Raw genomic sequence first — 27,475 nt, forward strand, 5'->3', positions numbered from 1 at the left:
CTGTCACAAACTCAGAGCTGACCTACTTACAGGCTGTCTTAAAATAAAACTACAGCTAACGTCTCAGGACCGGGGCACTCTTGAAAGCAGGCCAGGACATCAGCGTCTCTTATTTTACTTATCTACATCACAACGTGTGCTGTATCACGTCACCTACAGAGAAAAACATTTAGGGCAGCATGACTTGACTTCGTTGAATTGGGCCGCTGAATAAACAGTGGTTAAACATGAGCAATGTATCTTGTTATGTTAATTATTAAACAAGCTGTTCCTCACTCGGGTAGATTAGCCCCACAGCTTCGCTCGCTCACAGAGATGAGGGGTCAAATGAGGTACCAGTCAGTGCCAATATCAAAGAACAGAAGCTCTGTGTTGCCTTTGAAATTGACAATTTTTGAAAGTGTACATTTAGCTGTATATTTATCGAACAATTCTGCCATTTTAGGCTATTGAGTCAAACTTTCATTTCTAAAACGAACATTATTGTATTTTTTATCTTTATTATTTTGTCAGTACTATATATATATATATATACACACACACTACATTGTACTATTTTTTATTTATTTAAAATTTTAAATTTACTTTTATAAGATTTAAATGGCTAATTTGTATCTGTCATCCTTGTGTGTGTTTGTTGCTGAACATGTTGGAATGTTGATATATAAAGAAAGGGGAAAAATATATAGGGAAAATAGGCCAAACGTTCATTAAATCAGCAGCATACTGTAATTAACAAGACATGCTTGGATAAACAAGTACATGGAACGCATCACAAATGTGACAAAAACTAAAACAAAAACTCCTGTTTCCTTCAGCCACCATTTTTCTGACATACTAAGTATTGGCACGTACTGTATAGTGTCATATAGACTTTTATGTACATGAGTGACAAATTATAGGAAAATTTGGTGGCTCTGTTGTGCTGTAAAAAGTATCTTGCTCATGTGGTTTTGGGTTTGGATGATTTTAGGATGGTTTTCCCTCCAAATTTTCTGTTCGTCTTATGATGAATCATTTCTCTCCTAATGAGAGGTCTCTTTCAGGATGACTCTTCCGTCATTTAAAGGGCAAAATGCCTACTGAATGATTTGATGAGGATGCAAATTATCATATGTCTGTGTAACCTATTTCAGCAATTAAATCTTAAACCAGGGCCTTTGTCGCCTTTTGCAGATCTCAAACCAGTCGAACAGTAATGTTATAGTCAGTGCTCTCCACTGCCGTTATTAAAGCATCAATTGAGGTTTCATCCCCTCCAGAGAATCTCTGCTAACTTGTATTGATGCTATTCTAGTGGCTGTATGTTGGTTTTTCCCCCAAATACTTCAATAGTATGTAGTATTCATATACCAAGAGACTTAACTCTTGATTAGATTTTTATGTATGAGGTTTAAAGCCATTTATAAACTTTGTATTTTGTAACAAATTCTCTCTTATCTGCTTTCTATTCATACCACCATGATACTCATGACACTCGAGACCTGTCTCTCCATCTGTAGCTGAGCAAAGCAGCATGTAATTAGATTCCTGAGTTGTTGAAAACAGCCTGTTATAAGGTTTTTATTGAATAAATATTGATTGCCTTTGTTTATTTCACAGTGTAAATAAGGCTTCAGTTGGCAGGGTGGGAATAATTTAGTTTATATTGAGAGAAAGGCGACTAACTTGTTGGTGAATACAGGGATTAATTATCACACATAAACTGCAGACAGAGACATAAATACATCCAGCTGCTTATCAGAACAGGTTGAGAATTTTCAAGAAACATTTAAAAAAAAAAAAAAAAAAAAAAGGAAAAACCACCAGAATATTTTTGGAGTCTGTTTTTTTTTTTTTTTTTTAGTCTCCCTCTGGGAAGATTTTAAAGAAAAGCCTATTCTTCCTTACCTATGAGAGTTCACCTTAATCTAGTGTATTAGCCTAAAAAAGGAGAAGTTTAGAGTTTCACAAATTTGCATGTGTTCTGGGCTGAGCAGGTGAAGTACCCTCAGCTATGTCTTCAGGATGTGTCTGGGGCAAACATTTTAAAGGAGTCTGTAGGTTCCTGGATGATGATCCAAGCTGGGGTGGCTCGGCGCCTACTGCAGTCATTCCCGTGAACATTCAGTGAGTAGAATGCCTGATTCTTGAAAACATATGGATGCATTGGCCCTTAGAGATTTATCTCTTTTTTTTGTGAGAACTGTAGACACAATTATTCATGAACACTGTTTGCACATTACAGGAAATCACATTTTCCATATAGTCCTGACCTCACTCCAAGCCATTTCCAAATGCTTGGGCAATTAAGGGAGTTCCTGGGAGGCCAGTGTTTCAGATATGAATCAAAAAGTTCGATCGTGATTTCAGTATACTGAGGAAACTTTCTACCCTGATGGCATTCAAGCCCTAGTAAAACAATTGGATAAATGCATTAGAGAAGCTGGGGATATATTGAGTAATAAAAGTTCATACAAAAATTAGAGAAATATGAAAAGTAACGTTTTAAATGTGTTTTCTCAATCAAAAATCCCTTTTTTCCCTTACTTTAAAAAAAATAATTTACTCAATGTAAGTTTCTCTATTTGTTAGATATTTACTTTTTACAGAAATAATTGCTAATAATTCAATAAGCACAGTCCTTTAAATTTGTGATATAACGCAATGCAAACTATCCCAAGTGGTTTACATTATCTCCTGTCTACCAAATGTGTGGGAACAGAATTAGGTATATAACTTCTGTCCCAGTTCAGGCCCTTTGTGTCTCTGCCCTCCAGGGGTCATGGGGTCATCTGACCAGTGTGAAAAGCAAATTCTCTTCTTTTCTAAAACAAGGCAGGCAGTAAGACTACAGCTGCTGTTTTCAGCAGCTCTTACCTTGAAGAAAAGAAAAGAAAAAAAAAACAATATATGATGGTGTAGAATTTACTATTAGCCTCTTAGGATTTCTCACACTTTAAATAAACCCTGATCAAATCAAATCCCAAACAAACTAACATCTATATGATGGTCATTTGGGTATAGAATCACCTAATAGCACTGATGCTTTGGGCATTTGATGGATTTTTATAGACTGTTTCTTACATATTAAAATATAGATTAAACCAAGATTGGTTTTCTCACTCTGCTTATGTGGTGTTTTCATTGCATAAACCTAATTGAATTTCATTCAAATCAATTATTTCATTTGTATAGAGCTTTTAACACTATTTATTGTCACAGAGTAGCTTTTCAGCTGATTAGATCTTTAATGATGAAGCCAGAGGCGATGGTGGTAGCAAAGAAAATCTTCCTGGGCTGACACAGTATCAGTATCGACCTAAGGATTCAGTGTGGTGAGATCAGTGGCCACATGATTGTAAATATACAACAATAGATTTAAAAAGAAAACCGTTCAGAGCAGCAATAAATAGAAACTCCGACTGGAGTTAATGAACAGTTTTTGCATATTTCTATGAAATAAATATTGCAGGGATCGTGCAGTTAAAAATATGTGATACCAAAATAATCTCATGGTTACTTTAAATAATCACAGCATGACTCATTATGTTTGTATTGTATGTGTGTAAGAGAGAGACTGAGAGAGAGAGAGAGAGAGGGTCATGTGAGGTTTGTGGTCTGGCAGAGAGTTTTCACACAGCACTCCCCCTGCTGGCAAGCAAGGAGTATTTCTCCATTCTTTAGAGACAGTGCTTGTCGAAAAACTTATACGAATTGTTATTACTAATGCATATTAGCATGCATGTCTTGAGAGTACTCACTGAAAATAACACAGGTGGCATTTAAGTGTCAGTGACAAACTGTTTCATGTCTTAGCACATTTTTTGATTTCCATATTTTTGGAGTGAAAGTCTTTTATTCTTTTTTTGCACTCCGTCTTTGATTTCAAGCAATAATTATTCACACGGAATATAATGAATACATAAAAGGCGAAGGCTCTCTCTGACGTGCTTGTGTGTTTTTGATAATCTACCAAGCACCTGTTTCCTGTGACCTGGGGCTCATTATGAGCTGTGAAAGGCAGCTTGTTATGCTGGAATACTGATGTCCTGCAGAGAAACTCTCTCTCTCGCTACCATTTTCTCGCTGCTTCTTTGCTTTTATTTCTCGTTTGTTCGCTTTCTCTGCTTTCTCGCTACACTTCCCCAATTCTTTAACTGTTCAGAGGTATTCCATGTGCTTATAACAAGGCATCAGGTGGTACCAGTTGTAAAATTTTCCATTGCACTCATTATCTATTTTAAATCCCTCATTGACATGCTCCTCATTTATTTCTAATAGTCTGTAATCCACAATTGTTCGTGTTCCAGTGACTGTCTTAAAGAAAACAAAACACCCTGTAACAAAAGAGTCATTGTCTTGTCTGATGAGATGCTGCCGAGAGTACTTTTGTGAAACAGAAAAGCCTTCTCAGCAGGTTCATTTTTTTAAAGGACCCTGAGAATGTGAAAGAGTCGGACCTATGACTCAAGGAATAATAGAATGGGTCATTCGGACATTTAGGCTGTTGGTTCCCCCACTGTCCAGATGGCCTCTCGAATAAATCATAGCCTGTGGTACAATGCATTCTTGCATGAGGGCTTTAGCTGAGACCATTTGAGCTCAGAAATGACTCCTAACTCTTTGAATTATTAATAGGGTAAAGTGGTCAACATTTGGCCTGTTATGAATGGGCTCTAAGGAGGTTGTGGGGGCATGCAGAAAATCTAGTAGTACGTGTCTTAAGTTCCCACAACCTTTAAATAAGAAAAGTAAATGAACTCAAAATGACCTGTGAAGCAGAAGTCTGCAGTGACTCTGTTTTCATTAAACTGTTTTTTTTTTCTTCTTTAATGCAGAATTCACAAAGCCTTGCTAAATCATGCTCTTTCTTGACACATATTGTTTTGAACTGTAGAGGGAATAAATCAGTCAGGTTAGATAAGGAGCCACCGTGATTGCATGGCGTGCGGTGAAGTTAAGCAGCTAGTTGTGTGTTTACTCTCAGTGTATCCATCCTGGTTACGTTAATAGAATTCCAGAACATCTCTCTGACAGCTCTTGCTCTCCATATGAATCATCTGTATCTCATTCCCCACACTAATTCCAATTTAATTGCCTATTGCCCACAGGCACTTCAATGGCAGTAACAAATGGTTTGATTTTGGAGTCCTCATCAGACGGCATTTTAAATGCAACATGCTAACCCCACTTGAATGTCAATGAAGCTGTGGCACAGGCTCCTGTATACTAATCACTCTCTCTCTCTTATACTCAGCCTCACTTCTTTCCTCATATCTGATTAAAATGGATTTGTAGAACTGGGAAGGAGCAGGCAGGCTGTCTCCACTGTTGTAACTGATCGTCAACCAAAGAGAGGAGCAGTTTGTTCCCATATTTGTATTTGATCTCTCTTTCTCTGTCACCCTCCCTCCCTCTCTCTCTTACACACTTTAAATTTAATATAATAATTTGATGCTACATTTCACTACCAGAGGAAAAAGCTTAACATCACAATTACGTAGCATTATTGAAATATTAAATGAAACTGTCCAGAAACAAAAACGAAAAAACAATAACACATTCCAGTTCTCCTGTTCCGTTATTTGTTTAATCACACTCAGCCAGTGCTACTGTAGGCCATGTCATTTTTCTGTGTGCAGTGGTATTTGAGTAAAGTCGGTAGCAAGGTTCCAACCTGTTCTCTTTAGTTCAGTCACACTCCACTCCTTATTGTCCATGCTCAGTGGGGCGACCAGGACTCTACATACACGCTCCTCTAATCTGCCTCCTTCTTCCCCTGACCTCTCACCCCCACTAGCATCTTCTGGCTTAAAATCCTCAACCTTCCAGCAGGAGCCTTTGTTTCCATCCCATTTTTTATCATAAAGAAATTTCCTTTTCCAAACACTTATGTGATTTTTTGATATTGGTCATAAACAAACTTTATAAACTTATGTAAATAATAAATGATTTAATTGAATAATAAAAAAATAGGAAATACAAAAAAATAATTTGTAAATAGTTTAATTTAAAGCAGTTATAATTGTTTAGGCATTAGAGGCAACGTGCATGCAAGTGCAAACTCATTATTCGTTATGACACATAAATACTCCCAAAACAAAATAAAAACACATTAACAACGATGGTCATTACACATAACTCTGGCAACTCATTACTGCAACAAAGGCAAGTCAACGGATAGAATAGATAGGATATCTTCGATAGGATAGAATTGATAGCTGATAGGGCACTGGACTACAGCACCTAATTTATATCTTACTTACACATAAAATGTCTTTTTAAAGTACAGATGTGGAGTCTACTTCAATGAATGGCGTTTAAGTCAGACTGGGACTTGTAATAAAATTTCTCATGAATGACTTCAAGCACAGTACAGTGATGTGACACTTAGCTGCAGAAAATATTTGAGTGGTGTAAATGTTTTAAAGAAGGCCGTACATGCCTTGTAAACTTGTCACCAACTTGCGGAAGGGATGCATCTGTCTGTGGGAACTGTACACACAATCATTTGCAAATACCACTTGTACATTACAGGAACTTGGCTGGGAGTTATCCCCCATATGGTACTGTACTGACCTTGTTTCAAGCCATTAAAACATGTTTGGGTAATTAAAGGAGTTCCTGGGAGGCCAGGCGTTTCAGACAAGAAGCAGGCAGTCCGAACATACTGTAGCTCGAGTGTACTGAGAAAACTTTCTACCTTGATGGTATCCAAGCACTTGTAAAACACTGGGATAAGTGTGTTAGTGTACTAGGGAATTATGTAGCGAAATAAGGCAGTTTTTGACTCTTATAACTGTGTTTTGTTATTCTGCACAATCAAATGTCCTAGTAGATTTCCATTTGAATAAAAGTTAAAAATGAATCAACTACTTATAGAATGCTTCTAGTAACAATTATACATTTTTGCTTATTAAATAACAATAATTATTTAAAAAATCCATTTATTATTAGACTTAAATTATATAAGCATCTAAAGGCCCTTTGAGTTAGCTGTTATAATTTCATATTGAATTCAATTAAAATCATAAATTAAATTGAATGACCATTAATACTGTATGTACCTGCAATTTTAGGTTTTTTATGTCCACTTCAGTTTTTAAAATGCAGAATTTCAGACTGCACTTATGCATCTGAGATTGTCTTGCTATTGGTAGGAAGTATTTTTACACAGCATATTAATTAGCTGGAACAGATGCTAGACATGGATTTCCAGAATGAGGAATATGAAGGGATGTAAAAAGAGTGACAACTGAGTAATGTACACTACAATATGGAACAAAAATATAACTCCAATGTTAGCACAACAGTCACTTTACATTTAAATGCTTAATTGAGCAAAAATGCAAATGCTTTTTGTTCAGATGTCTGTTGAGATTCTCAGTCATTCAGGTCATGGTTATCCTAAAAGTGCTGTGTAGTGGCAACTAAACAGCTTGAAGCCTTTGAAGATGTTTCACCCCTCATTCAAAATGCTTGATCGGTTCTAACTAACTTGTTTTGAGTGGCAGGCATATAAAGTCTGTAGATTTGTCTACCAGTCTTGAGGCCATAGATGAAATGTTAGCCAAAGACTTTTGTGCAAAGTGTGCAAATGTGATAGATCAAGAGCAAGGATGATGACTACTACATGAAGTCATCCTTAGTACTTGCCATACGTTCAAGGTAAATCAATTTTAGGATGTTTGAAATTTAGCTTAGTTGGAACCTAGTGAAATGAACATCCAAACATGTATAACATTGCAATAAGAATCATAATGCAACAGTGCAACCTCCGGTGTTAAGTAGTGAACGGAGCAATAGGGTTAAATTGTGGGTATAGAAAAAAGAAAGCTGTATAAAACCGATGGAAGAGCTACTGTATCTCCTGCTAGTGTGGAGGGCTGACACTTATCTTGTGAGAGTGGCCAGCTCCATTAACAGGCCCATTCACCTCAGCTTAAACAACTCTGTCAGCTACTTCAGAACCATTAAACCTCTGCTGGGAGTGTGCTGAGTGAAGAGAGAAACAGAGATATATAAAGAGTACGAGAAACACATTGTGCTCTCTCAGGAGCCAAAGAGATGGTATAAATAGATGGAGCTGTAGAGGTAAATTATTCCTAAAGACACAAGCAAGTAGGGATAGCTTTGTACTTGTCTTCCTTTCTTTCTTTGTCTGGTTACAAGTAGCATGTAATGTACTGTGTACTGACTTTTTAAATTTTAGCAAAGGCACATTAAAAATAATATGTAAGCTCTAATATATAAAGAAACCATATATCCTTGTTATGTTTCTAGTAAGTAATGTTTCTAGTAAGTAAGGTGTACAATGAAAATTTTTAAGTTAATTCTTTTTTTTTTCTTTCTTTTTGTCATTTATATATTTATGTATGTGCTTTGCTGGGTTTCAAAATTCCCTGCTGCTGTTCTCCTATTCTGTGACCTCATAAGCCCTAAACTGGGGAATAATAGAAATACTGTACATATGTTGGCAGAGTACTTCTCAACCAGTATTTGCACAAAACTTTCATTACTGGCAGGCTGTCAGTTATAGTGACCAGAAGCTGATTTTTATGTGTCTCAGGTGCTATTGTTGCTTTTTCTCCCCTTGTTTCTCTGAGCTCTGAGGCAAATGCTGATTGATTGACTGGGAAGTCAATCCTGGCCTACTGTTTATAAGCCCACCTCTGGGAATTCACATAGATTTTAAATTAGAGACAGCTTTACTTTAAGCAAGAGATGCCAGACTGCCCAGTTTATAAGAGGGAAAAAAAGACACATAGTGCTTTTTCACTAGCAAGTACTGGGCTTAATGCTAATGCGTAAGGTTGGACCTTTCTTTGTTTTTCCACAGTGAAAGAGTGAGTTCATGGTTCTAGTCTAGAAAGTATTGACAGCCAGGTGATATTTTAGGTTTTATGATGTCACACAACAATCACAGCAAAGAAGAAGCTTATTTTCATGAAACACAATACATTATGTATTTTATGTGAGAACCAGTGTTCAGAGAAAAATTACATCTGTATATAAATAAGTTTAAAAACATGTATGGTGCCCTGCACTGAACTGCTACCTCGTGGTAAACAATTAAATGAAATTAAACCCATTTTTAATCTTTAAACTTGTAAAGCCTTCCATAGTAAATATTTTGTTTGATGGTTTGTGGGTGCTCAGAACACTGAATGCAACATCACGTCTGAGGTGGTGTATTTAGGTTACAGTCACTGCATTTGTAAGTAATTAAACAGCTGTTTGAAATGTATTAGGTCATAGCATTTAATTTATAATGATTAAGCACTAAAAGTCTTTCTCTCTTTTTCTGATGTAGGCTCAGATATGGCTGTGTTTTGTCTCCTGTGTGGAAAACGCTTCCAGACTCAGAAGGCACTGCAGGGCCACATGGAGGTCCATGCTGGTGTGCGTAGCTACATCTGCAGCGAGTGTGATCGAACTTTCCCCAGCCACACAGCTCTTAAACGCCATCTTCGCTCCCACACAGGTCAGTCTCGTTCTACCTGGTTATGGGTCCCTAGGCCAAATAGACTTAATTGCTGAGGGTTTTTTATTGTTTTTTTTTGTTTTGTTTTTTTTGCTTTTAAAATTTACATATTTTCCAGATATAATTTAAAAATACAGGGGTCAAACCACAGACAGATAGGTATCTCAAATAGAAGTCATCTCAATTTCACACTCTATTTATGGACTCTGGGTTATTTAAACCAGTTATTAAATGTCCAGCGGTCCAGAAAACTGTTTTTTACTTTAAATGAACAGCAGCAGACCACATCTGTGTTGAAGCATACTGAGTGACGGACATGGGATAATGTTTCATGTTACTGAGGACTGAAACATTATAATCAGTTCACTTTTGTTGCATGAGTGTTTGAATAGAGGGCATCACAGAAAATGCCAGCCTTCATGGCTAAAAGTCTTTTATACAAAAAAAAATCATAACATGTTTGAGAGTATGACAGGATATATACAGTACTGTTCAAAAGTCTGGTTAGCCACTTACCCAGCTAGTTTTGGTTAGCCATACAGCTATTTTTAGGAAAGGAAAAAGGTTTAATTTGTACTTAAATCCTTGTAACTGCCAATATTTGGCTCAGTGGAACTGTAGTAGTTTCATACGAGCCTCAGCAGAAGTCTGGATTTTTTAAATTTTTGCATTAAACAAGAGTTTTAAAAAATCCAGACTAAGACAGGTTTGACTCCGCATAACTTTGTTTGAATGCCTGTTTAAGCATCTTGAAGATCTTGAAGATTTGTAAGTATGTACACATCCATATGGTTTGGCTGCATAAGCACTAACACAAGATAAGAAAACACATTGGGTGGATATGATAAAAGCAGCAGGATGGGATCACTGTTTCACTCTTTGTTGGGAATCTTGTATGGATCCAAACCATTTTAGATTAGATTGGATTCAACTTTATTGTACAGTTAGCATCTACCAAATATTGCATTTTATTATAGGTCAATGCAATAAAATTGGGTGTTGTATACCATGCTAAAATAATTTGTATATGTAAAAAGTATACAGAGGAGGAGCTACAGTATATACAATGAGTGCAATAATTATAGATGGATGCGATAATGATATTATCGTAACCTTATCATAATATCGTACGTTTACAAGTAGCATCTTCTTCAAATACTGGTTCTTGGCTTTCTTTATCAAATTCTCTTGTTACACAAGTTTCTCACGACTTCTTATTGGTATATATGTGTGCTGTACTTGGGACTTGGGATTGACTGTAAACCTGTTTAGGCATGGGCATTTACTAGGGATAAATAAATCCCCATTTAAAAACAAAGCTTTTTTGATTGAACATAATCACGAACCCCATGATAATTATATTACTTTAGAATGTAGGGAATGTGTTGGAGTTCATATAGTGCTTGTCACAATACATAAGGGTCAAAGTGCACAACTGGCCTTATCATTTTGCTAAGCCCTGTGTGTCTGTCTGATTCTGAAGCCTCTTTCCTTTCTATATTCTGCACATGTAGTGTCTTCTCATTAATATGCCATTCCTGTTCCCTCTCCGTTTCACTGGCAGGCCATTTGCAGACAGTGGCGGCTGTCTAATGTTCACAGCTGTGTTTGATAGGGCAGACAGAGACAAGTGAGCTGGATTGTTTATGGCACAGAAAGCTATCTGAAGCTCCTTTTAGCTCGTCTTTCAAACCTTTTAATGCCATTTTGTCAGACCATGTGGAGCATTTTTTTTTAAAATAATGGATGCCTATTTTACTTTAAATTTTACAGACTGTTGTGTGGTCATGTATTACTGACTTAAACAAAGACACTGATGCCTGCACAGTTTGTGTCACAGCAGCTTTTTGATTGGCTACCTACCCAGCAAAAGATCAATACAGTAAATATAAAGTCTAATACACTAGAAAAGAGTTCTCTGTATGTGCTGGGTAATTGACATTACTAGTGTGTGTCGAATCTTCCCAGGGCTGAGCGTTAGCACATTAGCATGCCTGCGGCGATGCGAGTCTGGCCGACCGGCTGCTCGCCTCGGCTCCATTAACTTTAATGACAGACAGGCTGCAGGGCTTTTTGCAAGGTGCATCTGATCAGTTGATGCAGGTACCTAAAGACTGCTGCTCTATATATCATCATATATCTGGTCTCGGAGGGCTTCAACCTGCCCTTCCTCTCCACTCTGATAAAAAACTAATTCATTTCAGCCTGCCACTATTACTAAAAGTGCAATTGAATGTGAATAGTATGCCATGATGTGCTTTGGGATTTTTTAAATTTTTTTGCATTGTCTCTTAAGATGGGGGTTTACACCAACTGTGACAGCACACAACAAGAAATGCAATTTATTTTGAGGTTCTGCTGCCACTTCGACAGGAAGATAATGAAAAGCATGGGTCACCGCTGATGACTTAAAGCATGTCCGGCTGTGCTGAGATGCATTAAATATTGGATGCTTTATACGGTTGACCGCATACCATGCTGCTGCCTAAGAAAATTATATAAGAAGCTGTTACTAAGCACATAAAAGCAATTAGCAGCCAGCCAGATCCAATCAACACATCCTGTAGTCAATTATCCAAGATTATTGGCATTTTAAGTGCTTTTGCTCAACAAGCAGCATATTGAGAGTTCAAAGGGACGATTTGGTTAAATGAAAATATCTTAACTCCTTTAACGTATTATGAGTATAAGTGAGTATATGATGTGTCTTTATAACAGGTGACCATCCGTATGAGTGCGAGTTCTGTGGCAGCTGCTTTCGGGATGAAAGCACGCTGAAGGGCCATAAGCGCATCCATACTGGAGAGAAACCCTATGAATGCAACAGCTGCGGCAAAAGGTTCAGTCTTAAACACCAGCTGGAGACACACTACCGCGTACACACAGGTCAGATCTTCATATCTTTACACAACCACTTGTACAAGTGTATAAAAAACTATACTATTTCCTATACGTTTTCTAAACTAAACTATGTGGAACTGGTTGAGAAACATGTTATATGAAAAAAATAGATACAAGCAAAAAATAATAAATAATAAAAATAGTTAGCTTTAATCAATGTCTTGCTTTAACTCTAACCACTGGTGATTGCAAAGCAAATGTGTTTGTTGGAATACTGGGTTTTTCAACCCTTATAGAAGGATTCCAGTTTGGGATGCTACTGTATAACTTAAATTTGTTTGTTGGCTCTGTGATCTTATGTGAGAATCAAACTGACTGAGGATAAATTAAAGGATGATTGCTAGTTCCCTTCACTTCTCAATAAGCAGATGCTAAGCCACCCTATCAGGTAGATTGTCAAATAATTGATTTCTTTTTGTCAAACATGGCTATGGTTCTGGACTAGGTGCATTTAGATAATAAGAGCTAAGAGAAGCTCCCAACCAAAAGCCAGTAGTCCAGTAGACAGCCAACAATGGAATCAGTGACATTTACACCCACTGTCAATGACAGATCAATAATCAGTTTGCTGCTGACAATAGTAGGCTGTTAGCTTACCTTGTTAACCATTTTCACTGCACATCAACAGAGACATTTTTTTCCCCCTTAACAGTCAGGTTGTTGGAGATTTACAAAATGTAAGACACATTCACTGCATTTTTGCAAATAATTATGATTTTTATAAATAATTATACTGTACATGGCCCAGGCAAAAAAGCAAACAAAAAAAAACTAAACCACACACATAGTCTAATATTGTGCATTTTGCTGTCATTATGCACACTGTAAGTCTTTATTAGTGTGATAGCAAAACGCTTTTTCATATGATCCTCAGGTGAGAAGCCATTTGAGTGTAAGCTGTGCCACCAGCGTTCACGTGACTACTCAGCCATGATCAAACACCTACGCACCCACAACGGAGCTTCACCCTACCAGTGTACCATCTGCCAGGAGTATTGCCCCAGTCTCTCAGCCATGCAGAAACACATGAAAAGCCACAAGCCTGAGGATGTTCCCCCAGATTGGAGGATCGAGAAGACCTATCTCTACCTATGCTACGTATAAGACAGCTGAAGAAAGGAAAGAGGAAACTGGTGGCTCATTCACTCACTTTGCTCCAAGCCTGGGCCAAAGATGGAGAAGGGGAAAGTGATCAAAGCTTTAGTGTAGAATGTTTATTCTTTATTTTCACACCATATCATATGCACATGTTCAAATCCATCTCTAGGGTGTAATGTATTGTTAAAATGACAACATTACAAAGGTAGTAAAACCCTTTTAAAAATAATATGATATTTCATAATCTTATAGACCATCTTACTAGCAAATAGCCCATTGCTTTATTTCTCCTGTTATACTCACAATTCAAACTTTCATCCAAACCATTGACAAAAGTGAGCAAAAATGTTTATTGCAGCCGAATGCACAGGAAAAGAAGATAATTACATGAAAAATTTCCAAAATCAAATAAGATGTAAAAAGTAAAATAAAAACTCTCTCTGTTTAGCAGTGTAGGCCGATCATGCAGCTCATTTTGAGTGTCAGAAGCACTTACTAGTGGCCATTTGATCACAGGTAAAGTCAAATTATTGCTAAATTATGGTCACAAAAAAATCAAGGATGTTCAGGGTGTTCAGAGAGTAACTACACTGTGCACTTTCACAACTGAGTTGATTTCATAATTACGATGAATAGCATAATCATGAATATGGACCAGAGAATTGGTTTTCTTTTCATTAGCTTCCCACCATTCTACTACTATTGACATTAGTGTAGCAGGGCTAATCTTAACATTTGAATGTGCATATGTTGTGTTGTGATGAAGTTAAGCAGTATTAGTGGATTAAAACTTAAATTTAGGGTTGCGTACATTAGTAAAAGCATTTTTGTGTGTGTGCCGTATATAGGTACTTTGACTGCTGGACATTGCAATGGGCTATCGTGTTGGAGCATCCTATGATTAATTATACAGCAGGCTGAATAAGAATGAGGTATTTTAAATACTTAGAAAATGAAAAGATCAAGATAACTTAACTAGAAGAGATTAAAAATGAATATGCAGTATTCAGTTCTTTCCTTTTCATGGTTTATATTTGACCTTTTTTTCAAACGTTACTTGAATTATTTGATTGTCTTGTGCTTGGTTTATTTTTTTTTATTATACCACAGCACTGGTGCATGCACTGATAATTGGTCAGTAGCTGTTGATTCATTTTCTATAACAGCAATTCTGACAGAAGTGTTCGCTGCAAAGCAAATCACAATTTTAGAATAATGAGTTTTCTCTAATGCATTATTGTTTCTATAGTAACTTAAACAGTGACTCATATGGCAGATGCTTCACATAAATCAACAAAATATTTTAAGTATGATATAAAATTTGCATCAATTTTTTTTTTACATTTTTGGAAGGGGCTAGCATCAATGATGTGTGATGGAGTTAAACTTGTAACTTTAAGGTTTCTGACATGCTGCATTTCTTGTCATATAGACTAAAAGACAGAAAACAAAAATGTGAGGGAGTGACTTTTTATAGCTGCTATAATTTAAGTGACAACAGCAACAACCTTTTTTACATATAAAAAAGGTGTATAAGTATAATAGGATAAAAAAGTAAGATGTGTCAATCTTCGGTAAATAAATTGGTGATAGAGAAAGAATAACAACACACTTCAGGACACGCTGTTTTTGAAAAAGTATCAAATGCAAATGTTTTCTTAAAACAGCGCACCCCCTTTGTGTGTTTTGTCTGTTTTGTGGTTTATTGAGCTTTGTTTCAGGAAATTTGGTTATAATACAATACAATGGTTTAATTAGCCATAATAAAACTCATCATAATCTGCACTCAGTGAGAGCTGCACAAAAATGCTCTTTGCATTAATATCAGGTTTAGCACTGCTCAAATGTATGCTTTTCAGCCCTATATGTGCTACCTCTTCATGGCTCTTTGTTTTGAATGAAAGCAAAAGCACATTTGATTATGTTTCTGATTTGCATTTTAATCTTATCTTTTGCTTAATTCTCAGAGATCTTGATTTACTTGACTGACATCATATTTACACTCCATATCTAATTGACCATTTTAAAATGAAACAGATCATATTCAGATTTTTTTATTTCCATTAAATTTTTATAAAATGTTGATGAGCTATGGTATAGGGGTAAAGCCTAAGAATAGTGTTGTCTTTTTATGTGAAAATGATTGTAAAGTGAAATTGTCAAATGACATGCAGTTCATGAATTGTGTGTAAAGTCACTTATGGGGGAAAACATTTACAGAGGCAAAAGCAAAAAAAAAAAAAAAAAGACAAGAGCCAAATGTGGCACTTTGATAAGAAAAAAATTGTTGTATTTTTGTATCCTGTAATGTGCAAAATCTGTCCACTTGTTTATAGTTAAGTGAGTCAAGTACTTTTACAGTAACTTTTACATCGTGTTTGTTTTTGGTGATACTTTTTGTGCCTCTTTTACAATGTTGACAATGTTCAGTAGTAGATGTTTGTAAAGCTTTGTGGTCACTGCTGCTGAGTGTCAGTTTTTCATATGTAATGATCTGCCAAGATTTGCAGGCCTACTAGTATCATAAAGCACAAAATACCTAACAGAAAAGGCAGAAATATATTTTTTTCTGTTTGCTTGCATTGTGGTCACAACATATTCACTGTGAGATTCAAAACACATTATATGCAGTTATACGCAGGTTTTTGTCTGTGTGCAGTGCGAGTAAAAAGACTTATTGTGGTCAACTTGTTTAGTGTGTAAGTGCACTACTTATGAAGAAAGAAAATAATCTTCCATAAAGCCACAAAAGACTTAATTGTAATATTGTTATTGTAATATCAAGTTATTGCATATGTCCAGAAATTCTGAAGCTATTTCACCACTGAAATGAACTGTAACAAACAGGGATTTCATTCATTTCTTTAATGCACATTCAGATCACAGCCATTAAATGGATTTTGGCAGTCAAAAAGAATTGTTATTGAACTTTTAGTTCATTTCATTCCTTTGTTTTTTGTTATTTAGGTAAGGTGTGAACATACACTGTGAAAATGTTTGCCACTCTAGGGTTTACAGAAAAATCACTTTGATTTCATGCACGATCATATGTTTTTTTTACATGTGAGTAATATGTAATCACATATAACAGTACATTTAAACCTGATATGCACTGAAACTGCACATGTCAACTTAAGTATATTTGACATCAGTTGTAGGAAAAATTACATAAGCAAAATAAAGACATGCACTACATGTAAAGAAATCCAAATGATAAAATGTGTAAAATGTGATACAGTATGTGAAGTGCATAAAAACAGTTGATGTGGCTTTTCTGTAAGGGGCAACCTTTGTTGTAGGGTTTGCAATAAAACCATATGCAGAGCACAGAGTTGGCAAAGTGGCACCCTTGTGTCACTGTGTTTTATTTACCGTACCCTAGATGCAGCCATTTTTTTTCCTTCAGTGCTCCCTTATCTGTGCCAATTAAATAAAATTTGATACATAGTCATAACATTTGACAAAGCACTGAGAAACCATGTTGGACCAAATTAAATATTTTTTTCAAATATAGATTATTATCTTGCAGTGACATTGTACTTTTATGTTACAGTAATTTGAATTAATTGTCTTTCAGTTCTTTGTATTGTCTACCTCAGCACCAGTTCTTTATATAATCCTTAAAAGGTGCCCAATTACAGGCGATCTGTTTTGTTAATTGTCTCAATTGTGCATTTATGTACTTTTTTTATTTTAGCATTTGGAGATTATTTCTATTTTGGATTGTTGTATTTTTTCCAGTATATTCAGCATAAGGTTGATACACTGTCTTTTGGAAGTGTGTGATGGCATTGATGCAGATTGAGGTGTATTCCTTTCTCTCCTCTTCGTGTGTGGGCTCGAGCACAGCTCTGTGTTACTCGTAATGTTGTCTGGGGTGTGGAAAAACAATAAAAATCTAAAAGAGAATGCATGCAGCAGGTGCTTTTTCACGGTGGGTCTGCCTTTGTGAAGCAGAGTTCTGTATTTGAAATATATTAATATTATAAATATTAGCCTAGTATTATTAGTATTATCACACAATCTGGTTAAATTTTTTCAACACCATTTTTGTGATAATGATATCAAAACATGGTATTAACAGTAATGAAGTTCAGTTAGCGGCAGTCATTAGCACTGTGGCCTCGCACCTCGAATCCTGCTTCGGGTCTGTGTGCATGGAGTTTGTATGTTCTTCTTGTAGTTGTGGGGTTTCTTTCTTGGACTCTGGTTTCCTCACACAGTCCAAAGACATGCAGATGAGGCTGCTTAGAATTTTCAAATTGCATGTGCATGATTGTGCCAGTGATAGACTGGCACCATGTCCAGAGTGTACCCGCCTAGGGCCCCAGTTACATAGGATACTTTGTACAGGAGTGATTGAGTGAGTGAGAGACTGTACAGTCAGTACAGTCATTTCAAATTTATCCAAAACCTACAGTTGTTAATATTATATATTGGATAAAATTATGTTAGAGGTGTTCTTAACCTCCCCTTTAATATTTGAAATATTAAATCCTTGAAGGAAATATAATACTTTTTAATAGATCATAGGGTCCAGGTAAGTCTATCATCAATAGATTCAATAATTGATTTAAAATTTTGTTATGAGTATGAGCAAGCTGTTAGGAGTTTGATCAAAAGATGTGTGGATATCAGCATGCCATTTCCAATTAAATAGTATTTTGGGTCATGGTTATTGATACAAAATGGGTTTAATATATTTGGGTATTGGATAAAATGGAAATCTACCCTAATCACACATAATTATGAACATGTTAGGGAAAGACTTTCACAGCACTTTAAATTAAATTTAAAGTAAATTAAAATATTAATTTAAATTAAATATTTAAAAGGAAAAGTGAAAGTTTTATGGAAGCGATGTGGTTGTGCCAGGTGAATACTTGCAGTGCACTGGTCTTTGGGGCAAAATAACCCAACTTGCAATGGGACAAAAATGACCTAAGAAAGCTCTGGTTTGTCCCATACCTTTGGCACTTATTGTTGATGTGCACCTGCAAATCATTTCAGTTGTAAAGTTTCTGAATTCAAACAATGCAAATTTGTCCTAATACTTTCAAAAGTGGAGGGGGTGTGGAGTGAATGGATATGAGATTTTACACATAAGTAAATGACTTATTTTGTGTTGCTTTTATAATGCAATTGCATTCAGGTTTTACAAAATTTAGGAAGCTTGCTTGTTGTTAAATCTGAATGGCACAAAATGCCACTGAAAAAAAAACTTTGCCACTGTAGTACCCAATAACTACTATAGTATTCACCAAAGTAAGGTGGTACATAACATTACAGTATATGGTAAGTGCCAGAGCACCTACCCTGGTACTTTATAAAATCATGCAGTGCCATACATTGTAATGTCCATGGGAATAGTATGGTATATTAGGCTATGTACTATTATATACTAGTTAACTATAGCAAACTAGAGAAGCCTACAGACTACATGCAGTAATACAATTTCTGATGGTTAATTCTAAAAACTGTAGCGTAGTAAAGTGAACTTAGGGTTAAGTGTTTCTCATCATTTAAATGTGATCATGTCGAGCAAGAAAGATCACAAAATTATTGCTAAATTGAAAATATGGCCAATCAGTATGAAATATTACGAATAGCCCAAATGTCTTAAATAAGCAGTTGAGTTTCAGTAAACAGTGATAGAAACTCTTTATCCAAAGTTTCATTTCTGCTGCATTGATATATCATACGCAACTGTAAAATTACAGTAATTTGCTTGGCCACACATTGAAATGTTTGACACCGTCTCATTTTCCTTACATTTAATGAACAATAAGAAAAATGGATATCATTACTGATTCAATACTTCCATCTAGTGGTAAGATTGTTTCCTTGCATTTTAAACACATTTTAATCAGATGTCATTTATTGTTTACAGTTCCTTTCCTTTTCTATTCCTGTATTTAACAGTTTTTTTATTGCGTTGTTTCTCCTTTTAGATTTTTTTTAAACCTTAATATTTATGAAAAAATATATTTTATAATTATATAAAGACTGCTTTTAGCTGTGCTTTCATGCACTCACTCATCATCTATATCGCTTTATCCTGTATAAAGTGTTGCAAGGAGCCTGGAGCCTATTCCAGGAGACTTAAGGCACGAGGCAGGGTACACCATGGATGGGGTGCCAATCCACACACATTAATAAACACAATACGGTGATTTAAGAATGACAATTAGCCTAACCTGCATGTCTTTGGGCTGTGGGAGGAAACTGAAGTACCTGGAGAAAACTCACCAAGCATGGAAAAAACATACAGATTCCATGCACACAGACCCGAGGCGGGAATTGAACCAGGACCCTGAAGGGGCGAGGCCACAGTGCTAACCTAAGCCATTATGCTGTCTTATATCATATAATATGTTTATACAAAAACATACATGTGTAGTTGCTCTGTGTAATTGCTCAAAAACATGCCAGATTATATGATACCATAACGATATACATAGGCTTGGATTTGCTATCTCTGTCTATTGCTCTGCTAATCAGCCTTAGGGAAACGTCCAATTAAAACACAAACAAAACAACTACAAAAACTTGAGAACAAGGGTGAGAAAACCCAATATAGCACTTTATTATTATTATTATTATTATTATTATTATTATTATTATTAATAATAATAATAATAATAATAATAATACACATTTTACTATGTTAATAGTTACTATATTTATTTGTTTTCTAATTAAGTTACTATAAGTATTGAATAATTTATCCATTTTTTTTTTTTGCATATTTTTCCAACTTGACTTATATAATTTGGCTATGTCTTTTTTATTATATTTTGCTATAATAATAATGGTCTTTTCTGTAACATATAATTGTGCTTGGTACTGTATGTACTGTATGAATGTATTCTTGTACATTGAACGTCAGCACTTCTGCCTGCCCAGGGTGTGTGTACTTTATTGTCTTCTATGTATAAGCTAGTGCTTTAAATATATCTGATTAGATGGGTAACAACAGAAGAAGAGTACATTCAATTCTGCTAAATAGAGCTGTAAAGAGTGGTTATTTAAGTTACTACTACAGCCTTCATGGTTCTTTCTGTGATTTTTCTCATCGTCAAGGTGTTCCAGCCTAAGCCTCTACTCACAAAGTTTATTTGTTTAGTTTTTTCAATATTTTGTGTAAACTCTAAAACTGTTGTGTGTAAAATTAATAGCTTGTAATTACAGTTAGAGCTATATTTTACTTGTCACTAAAGCAGCCAATACACACATTTCACTGTTTTTTCCTTCCAGTTAACTATGGAAATCCAGTTTTCATCTGAGACCTTGTTCAACTCCTTTAGACGGTCATCAAATGTCATCATATGGTGAACTATAAGTGCATTAATCACAAACAAGCCGGTTAAGGAACAAATTTTAATTGCATGTTGTTTTGTTTCTGAATAGCCTTTAGGCCAGTTCATCACCATTTTTAGAATCACTAAGTAATTATCTATAAATAAAAAAGGTTTTTGTCTTTACATTGGTCAGAACTCAATGATATCTTTATGTTTCATACTAGAAACCAGTCTTAAAATATTCTGTCTATCTGTCCATCCAAATGTGTCACAGCACCAAGCAAAACTGGCTGAACAGAATTTAATGAAGCTTTGCCAGTCCTTTGTTATTTGTGTAACAGATATAGAAATTAACCTGTTGAAGTTGAATTGTTAAAAGTTTACACAAAATTGTTAATTTCAAATACCTGATATAAGTGCCTGATTGAGTTGAGTTCTTTCCCCATTAAATCCTGTGATGTCACCTAAAACCAGCACAATTTCCTGTTTTGTAAACTGCATGGGAGAGGTATGTTATTTCTGACTTCTGCTAATCCAATTTAATCTTTATTTTTTTATATTATTTATTTTATGTATATATCTTTATTCCAATTTGTGTGTATAATGTTATTTTATGTATTTGTGTAATTATTTTCCAGCATTTTTCACTTTTTTAAATTCTATTAATTAATCTAATTTTGGCCTAAACATGTGGAGATCAAGCACATGATGTACATCACATTTATTTTATAGAGAAAACAAGGGCAATTCACACTCAGAGGCTGTTTGTTCTTTTATGTGTCAAAGAGGAGAGATTAAATGCTTCCAGTAATGATGGGAAGTTCGAATCATTTTAGTGACTCGGTTCTTTGAATCTCGTTCATCAAAACGAACGAATCTTTTTTTGAGTCATTTCGTTCATTTTGTTCTTTTGATCAGAAATAAATCAAAATGTTGCGTTTTCAATAAAAATACCCCCAATACGTCTACATTCACAAATTTTGGCTATAGTTCCAGTTATGAAAATATTGCAATGCAACCAAGGACATATTATAAAAAACAGAATGAGCAGCTCACCTCTCATATATATGTTGTAGTAATTTAATTAACATAGATATCACAAACTCGGATTATACTGAATGCGCAGCACCTCTGATCTGAAGCTAGGACTGTTAAATATTAAATCTCTCGCATCTAAAGCAGTTATTGTTAATGAAACTATCACAGAGTTTGATATATTATGTTTAACAGAAACCTGGATTAAAGAGAACGAGTATGTAGCTCTAAATGAAGCTAGTACTCCTGGATACAGCTACATACACCAGCCTCGGCTAACTGGTAGAGGAGGAGGCATCGCAGTTATTTACAACGATAATCTGGCTATCGTACAAAAACACAGATTTAAATTTAATGCATTTGAAATTCTTTATAGTAACATAAAGTCAGCTCAGACGATTCCGCTAATCATCATTTACAGACCCCCAGGGCCGTACTCTGAGTTTCTCTGTGATTTTGCAGATTTCCCCTCAAACCTTGTCGTTTCCGTAGACAAAGCGTTAATTATTGGAGATTTTAATATTCATTTTGAGAACCCAGAAGACCCTCTGAGAACAGCATTTATGTTGACTCAGTAGGAGTAAATCAGTGTGTAGTAGGACCCACTCATAAAGCAGGTCACACTTTGGACTTAATATAAGAAACATAATTACAATTTCACAGTCAGAAGTTATCTCAGATCAGATCAGATCAGATGTCTTGTCTCGATTAAAGTGTCTCATAGTAATAATGTATGCACAGCACTGCGCTACCGCCTTAAACGTACATTCACATTAAATACCACACAGAGCTTTATCAATAATCTCCCAGAGTTATCAATTTTGATTGGATCGCTATCTGACTCCACAGAACTCAATCAAGTGACTGAATATCTAGAGTCAACACTTCGTTATAGCTTAGATAATGTAGCTCCAGTTAAAAGAAAAATGATTAGAGACCAGAAACTTGCTCCTTGGTATAATTACCACACACGCACTCTAAAACAAACTGCTCGGAAATTAAAACGCAAATGGCGTCAAACTAAATTGTTAGTATTCCAAATAGCTTGGAAGGAGAGCATCCTGAACTATAGAAAAGCTCTCTGGTACTGGTAGATCAATGTATCTGTCTACTCTTAAAGAAAATAACAAAAATAATCCTAGATTTTTATTCAATACCATAGCTAAATTTACTAAAAACCAGAACATACAGTAGTGAGGATTTCATGAACGTTTTTAAAAACAAAATCATAAATATTAGGCTAAAAAATTCAGGCTCTGAAACCAGACGATTTAAGTGATACAGATGATAAATTTATCACATCACATCAAAACCTAGAATATTTTACTCCCCTTGAAGTGATTAACTGTTCACTCAGCAGTGGGTATGTTCCTAAATCCCTTAAATTAGCAGTTATTAAACCACTAATCAAGAAACCTGGTAAAAGGTAGTATCACAGTAGCTATGTTCATATCTACATAGAAATAGCATAAACAAACTGTATCAGTCAGGATTTAGGCCTCATCACAGCACAGAGACAGCACTTGTTAAAGTAGTAAATGACCTCCTAGTGGCCTCTGATCAGGGTTGCGTCACTATACTTGTGTTACTCGACCTCAGTGCAGCTTTTAACACTATTGATCATAGTATTCTCCTTCACAGATTAGAAAATGTAGTAGGAATTAAGGTAACAGCCCTCTTATGGCTTAGATCCTATTTGACTGATTGTTATCAGTTTGTAGATTTAGATGGTGATCATTCCTCATGTTCTCAAGTTGAGTTTGGTGTTCCGCAGAGTTCTGTTTTAGACCCACTGCTTTTTTCCCTTTACATGCTTCCTCTGGGCAACATAATTTTTAAACATGGTATTAGTTTTCATTGGTATGCTGATGACACAAGTGTACGTTTCAGCAAACCAGATAAGAAAAAACAGTTTACTAAAGTTGAGCAATGTGTGCAGAACATAAGAGATTGGATGTTAATTAATTTCCTTCTGCTTAATCCTGATAAGACAGAAGTTCTAGTCATAGGACCACAAGCAGGTAGAAGTAAGCTTTCTAAACACACTGTGATTTTAAATGGCTTTTCTGTCACATTAAGTGCAACAGTAAAAGACCATGGTGTGAGTATAAATTCTAACCTTTCATTTGAAACACATGTAGATAATATTACCAGGATAGCGTTCTTTCATCTCAGAAATATTGCCAAGATAAGAAATATATTGTCACCAAATGATGCAGAAAAACTAGTTCATGCTTTTATCACGTCTAGGTTGGATTATTGTAACGCCTTACTGTCTGGTTGTTCAACAAGGTGCTTAAACAAGCTGCAATTATTGAAGAATGCAGCAGCGAGAGTCCTCACACAAACCAGAAAATACGAGCACATCACTCCTACAGTATCTTATCCACATTGCATTGGCTTCCAGTGAAATTTGGCATTGATTTTAAAATATTACTCTTGACGTATAAAGCATTAAATGGTCTCGCGCCACAGTATCTGAGTGAACTAGTAGTGTCTTACAATCCGCCATGCCTACTTCGATCAAAGGATGCAGGCTGCTTGTCAGTACCACGTATTACTAAAACTACACCAGGGGGCAGAGCCTTTTCTTACAAAGCCCCAGAGTTATGGAATAGTCTTCCAATTATTGTTCAGGACTCAGACACAGTCTCAGTGTTTAAGTCTAGGCTAAAAACCTATTTATTTAGCCAAGCATTTTTGTAAATAGATTAGCCCTAGGTAAAGGAGCAGATCTTCGGGACTTATGGACGTAGAGTATTAGGTAAACTGGTATGTTTAGATGCTGTCTTCCCCACTCTCATTGATCACTCAGGTTTGTTGATGGTGAGGTGATTGGTTGCTTTACATCTTAGGAAGCCCTCATGTCTGTGTTTCCTTCTGGCTCTCCCTTTTTAGTTATGCTGTCATAGTTAGTCTTGCCGGAGTCCCTGCTTGCACTCTGCACTAAATATACATTCACCTTATACATTGTTCGACCATACCTAAATGCCATCTCTCCATCTCTTTCCTCTTCTGCTCTCTCCTCTCTCTCTCTCCCTCTCTTCTTTATCCTCTACCTATCTTTTTCGAGCTATACATGTCGCTCCTGAGCTGCCAGTGATCCAGACCTCCTCTGCCCTCTGAACCTGTCTAACTCGTCCTGGAGTCCTGCTTCTGGTTGGAGCTCTTATCACATGGATGTGTGGTCTGCCTGGGATGCGTGTAGTGACTGGGGATGGCTTCACTTTTCCATGTAGGTGGTCCTGTCCTCGACTGATGCAGACAGTTCTCTGAGGACCTGTGACTTTAGTCGCTCAATAGTTCAGGACTGGAATTTCTTACAGTCTACCTGAGCCTGCAGGAACAAACTAGACTTTAATCTTCTATAACATCTATAACATCTCCTCTTATACTAAACTTCCAGTCTCGCATAATATTATGCACATCAATCCCTGCTATCTGTTTTCACCCAGATGAGCATGAGTTCCCTGTTGAGTCTGGTTCCTCTCAAGGTTTCTTCCTATTACCATCTTAGGGAGTTTTTTTCTTGCCACTGTCGCCATCGTCCTCGGCTTGCTCATCAGGGACAATCATATCATTTTAATTCCATGTTTCCTGGATTTACGAGTTGGATTCCCCTTGTCGGATTTGTTTGTCGTGTGTATGAACTCTTTTGTAAATAAACCTTCTCTTTTGCACTTGCGTCTCCGTGTCAGATACCTAACAGAATACTTCGCCTAATGATGGACGCAGCAGGGGATCTGAACGTTCGAGAAGCCCTTCTGAGCCACGCCCGAGTTCTGAGCGAGCTCCGTCAGGACGTCGCACAAACCAGGATGGATATAGTACAACTACAGCAGAACTTTGAAAAGTTATCCGGAGATCCGGCGGAGTGCCAAGGCTTCATATTGCAGTGCTCCCTGTTCCCTTTCAAAGGCTACACTCGATGCTGCGTGAAAACGCTATGGGAATATCTTTTCGTGTTGCCGGTTGTGAAGCATGTGTGTACCAAACACGCCAAATTTTGGCTTATATAACCTCGGTCAGGTGACGTCATCTGATTAGATGCACCTGCAGGTTATAAATAGGAGTGAGCCGGCAACATTCCTCAGATCTTTTTCTTCACCGCATTGTGCGCGTGTGTGTGTCAGCAAGCATAACAAAAATAAGCAGAATTAAATCTATAAAACTCACCAGTCATTATGGCGGAGTTTAGAACTAGATGTCCCCCTCCTTGTGAAAATTTCCTTTCGGAGGGCGATATGCACACATTCTGCTTCGAATGTTTGGGTGAAAAGCACGCTCTCGAAGGGCTTAATGGAGAGTGTGAGCACTGTGATCTTCTCCCCATGAAGCTGCTTCGCGCGCGTCTCGCGTTCTTTAGGGAACCACGAGCCGCGCTGCACTCATGGGGATCACAAGCAGATCTGGCCGAGGCGCGAGAGACGGAGTCCCTCCTTTCTCTCGCCCTCTCCCCCGATCCCGATGTCTCTCCTTCCACTTCACGAGCGCACTCCGGTGCTTCTCGCGGGTGTGTTGAAGAGACGCGTTCTCCTGCTTCTGTGGAAATGGAAGTTGCTTCCTCAGAACGCTCCTCAAAAGATGAAAGAGAATATGAGGAATTGCTCGAAGTCATAACGCGTGCAGTCGAACGACTGCATATTGACTGGCCACAGGAACAGGCTCACCCAAAACAATCCAAATTAGACGACAGATTTCTGTCGGGTGGCCAGGAGATGGAGCCAAAACACCGCTCTCTCCCATTTTTTGATGACCTCCACAACGAGTTGTCTCGTTCTTGGAGAAATCCTTTTTCTTCCCGTATTTTTGTACAATCGACTTCGTTTTATTCGAACATCGTTGATGCAAAAGCACGAGGTTATGTGGTGATGCCCCAGATAGAAGAGACGCTTGCGGGCTATCTCTCTCCTGGAACATCATCCTCATTAAAGAAACCAACACTTCCCTCCAAGCCGTGTAGAACTTCTTCTACCCTGGTAGGGAAAGCGTTCCAAGCAGCAGGTCAGGCCGGCGCTTCCTTGCACACCATGGCGGTTTTGCAGGCGTATCAGGCTGATCTGCTGAAAGATTTGAGCACGAGCGGCACACTGAATCAAGACGCATTCAATGAATTACGCCGGGCTACTGATTTATCCCTGCGTGCGACTAAACAGACAGCCCGTGCAATCGGCCGTTCCATGGCCTCCTTGGTGACCGCTGAAAGGCACCTGTGGTTAAATCTGACAGGCATCAAGGACAAGGATAGAACATTCCTCCTTGATGCCCCTGTCTCACCTTTCGGCCTTTTTGGTGACGCTGTGAATTCCGTCGCCACTAGGTTCCGAGAAGCTAAATTATATGAACAGGCTTTTGGGAAATTTCTCCCACGCCGTGCTCAAGAGTCGAGGCCCTCGGCCACCCAGCCTCGGCCAGATCTAAATCTCACCAGGCGAGAGGCACAAAAAGAGAGCGTCAGCAGCCGGGCACCCCCCCGTAAGGACTGGGGTACGGCTCATCGCCCCCAAAAGGCTGCCTCCAAAAGATCAGATCGCCGCACTGTCTTCTTTTCAAAGACTAAGTCCTGAAGCCTACATGCCCAGGACTGTGGGGGTGATCCCCCCCGGGGAACGGCACTCAACTCTCTTTCCTATAAGAGCATGCCCCCCCGGACACCCCCAGGGGGTCGGTGTTC

The 27,475-nt window shown here is 37.1% G+C and overlaps 1 protein-coding gene across 1 annotated transcript in view; it reads left to right on the forward strand.

The window, feature by feature from the left end:
• zbtb16b (zinc finger and BTB domain containing 16b) overlaps positions 1–17,366 on the forward strand; it is a 43,014-nt gene extending 25,648 nt beyond the window's left edge. The window contains exons 5-7 of the mRNA XM_053507861.1: positions 9,296–9,466; positions 12,185–12,352; positions 13,242–17,366. Of these exons, the coding sequence (XP_053363836.1) occupies positions 9,296–9,466; positions 12,185–12,352; positions 13,242–13,471 (569 nt within the window). The 3' untranslated portion in view covers positions 13,472–17,366. The remainder of the gene's footprint in view (positions 1–9,295; positions 9,467–12,184; positions 12,353–13,241) is intronic.
• The last annotated feature ends 10,109 nt before the right edge of the window (positions 17,367–27,475 follow it).

Source organism: Clarias gariepinus, chromosome 11, assembly GCF_024256425.1.
Source record: "Clarias gariepinus isolate MV-2021 ecotype Netherlands chromosome 11, CGAR_prim_01v2, whole genome shotgun sequence".
Lineage (NCBI taxonomy): Eukaryota > Metazoa > Chordata > Actinopteri > Siluriformes > Clariidae > Clarias > Clarias gariepinus.